At 52.3% G+C, this 1885-nt stretch overlaps 1 protein-coding gene across 1 annotated transcript; it reads left to right on the top strand.

Annotated features, from left to right (window-relative positions):
• The first annotated feature begins 564 nt into the window (after positions 1-564).
• On the top strand, positions 565-1613 carry LOC119343676. The gene is made up of 2 exons (XM_037614511.1): positions 565-1134; positions 1255-1613. The coding sequence occupies exons 1-2, from the start codon at positions 702-704 to the stop codon at positions 1512-1514; spliced, it is 693 nt and encodes a 230-aa protein (XP_037470408.1). The 5' UTR covers positions 565-701; the 3' UTR covers positions 1515-1613.
• Positions 1614-1885: the final 272 nt, after the last annotated feature.

Raw genomic sequence — 1885 nt, 5'->3', positions numbered from 1 at the left:
CGTACACCACCATTGTCCAGCGAGCCGGCGACCACATCGCATCTCTACGGCGTCCTCAAGACACGCAGTCCACGCTAATCTCTTACTCCACCGCAGCACCGTCGGCGACAGACACGACGGCGGAGCCGCACGACTCCCCTTGCGCATACGTGGGGTCTCTCGACATGGACGAGGCCCGACAATGCCCGTACGTACGGTCTCTGGAGATGTCCCTCCTGGGCACCATCCATGGATTCTACCTCAAGGCGCTCGCCATGCTGCCAAGCTACGCCGCGCGCCACCATGTACGCGGCATCCTCCTAGCCGGCCACTGCTACGGCCCAATGGACCCTGTCTCCAACATCATCCTCAGTACCGTCTGGTATGACGCCAACTTCCCGCTCCCCGTGGCTGATCGTGGGACGTAGGCGCACGACATCCTTGACACCCTCACCATGCTCAGGGTGGTCACTAGCTCCCTGCACGGCCTCGTAGCTCTCCTGCACGCCAACTCCGGCAAGCATCTGTCGTTGCACGAGATCTTGAAGTACCTCTGCTACAGGAAGTGCGACTTGGCCACCATGTTACAGCCATATCTACACCGGAACTCTCCCAACCCTTTTGCCAGCGCCGCCGCTGCTGCTCGTCACCCGCAAGCGTCCGCTTGGGCAACATTTCTTTCATCATTGGCGCCGACGAAGCTAGACCAGATACGGTCCTTGATGATTAGTGCCACTGCCAACAACACCGCGCTTTCTTATGAGTCTTTGACCGAGATATACAACATCCTCAGAGAGGAAACCCGGAAGGCGGTGACACTGCCGGCTCCCAAACTCTGTCGGATGGCGGTGAGCATTCTCACAAGAAAGAGGGAGGCCTATGCTCACCAGCAGAGCTTCATTCGCGGTAGGATTGAACAGCTACTGCTGGAATACGCGCGTCGCCATCCTTCAGAAACAAAATATGATTTGGATTTTATATGCGGTGTAGCCGTAACATTAACCGGTCACCAGGATCAATGCTACCACGTCAATTTCATGGCAGCTACCAAATCGACATCCAAGAACACACTTTTCTTTGCCGAGGTTTGGTGGGCATATCAAGATCAGTCAAAGCCTTCCGTATGCTGCCCTCTGCCCCAACCGTATACCATGGGTAAGTATGAAATAAGTAGGCTTTTCAACCTTAATATGTTGAGTTCTCAAGTATTTAAGGAGTGCAAACTTCTCAAAATAAATGTGTGTTCATTTGGTGCAAATTTGGCTCTGCCAACAGGTCGTTGCTACTACGGCCAGGAGTCCGCACGTAAGCTCGCCTATCCGGATGACTCCATCGACTATTTCTCACGCGACATTACTCATGGCGGACTAGATGACACAGAAGGCATACTAAACACGGACTTTTTGTACTTCGACTCCGAGAGGGACGTCGGGCTTGCCAAGGTCTTGCAGAGGATGGGCAAGAAAGAAGAGGTCATGCAAAGGTCCTCTACTGGAAGGCGTGCTGAATGGACCGCCGGTGTTCCTCTGTGCTAGCTAGGTTTATTCATGCTTTGAATTATTATGTAGAAATGTTTGGAGAAAGCTGGATACAGTAGTTAACGAGAATAGTTGGGTGTGGATTAGTGTGAACCTTGAACTTGTTAATTGCTAGCTCTTTCGTTAACGACGGAAGCAAAGTGATCAACCATTTGCCATCTGCCTCCTCCGCGGTGATGGTAAATGGTAAACCACCACCATACGTAAAACCTTGCAAACAAGGAAGGCCCATACTAAAGCCATTCGTTGCCCTCATTTGCTATTAGTCCTGGCCTGAACTCCCGTGGCCTGAACTCCTGTCATTGATGTGTGATTGATTAGCCGATTAGCGCTTCCCTAAAAACGAATAGGCGATTAGGGCTGCCATG

This window comes from Triticum dicoccoides, unplaced genomic scaffold (genome assembly GCF_002162155.2).
Source record: "Triticum dicoccoides isolate Atlit2015 ecotype Zavitan unplaced genomic scaffold, WEW_v2.0 scaffold137173, whole genome shotgun sequence".
Lineage (NCBI taxonomy): Eukaryota > Viridiplantae > Streptophyta > Magnoliopsida > Poales > Poaceae > Triticum > Triticum dicoccoides.
The sequence above is the reverse complement of the archived record's forward strand: the minus strand, read 5'-3'. Positions and strand labels throughout refer to the sequence as shown.

Coding starts and splice junctions, on each gene's coding strand:
- LOC119343676 (XM_037614511.1), top strand. CDS start 702: ATGATTAGTGCCACTGCCAACAACACCGCGCTTTCTTATGAGTCTTTG. Junction 1,135..1,254: donor GCCCCAACCGTATACCATGG/GTAAGTATGAAA, acceptor CTCTGCCAACAG/GTCGTTGCTACTACGGCCAG.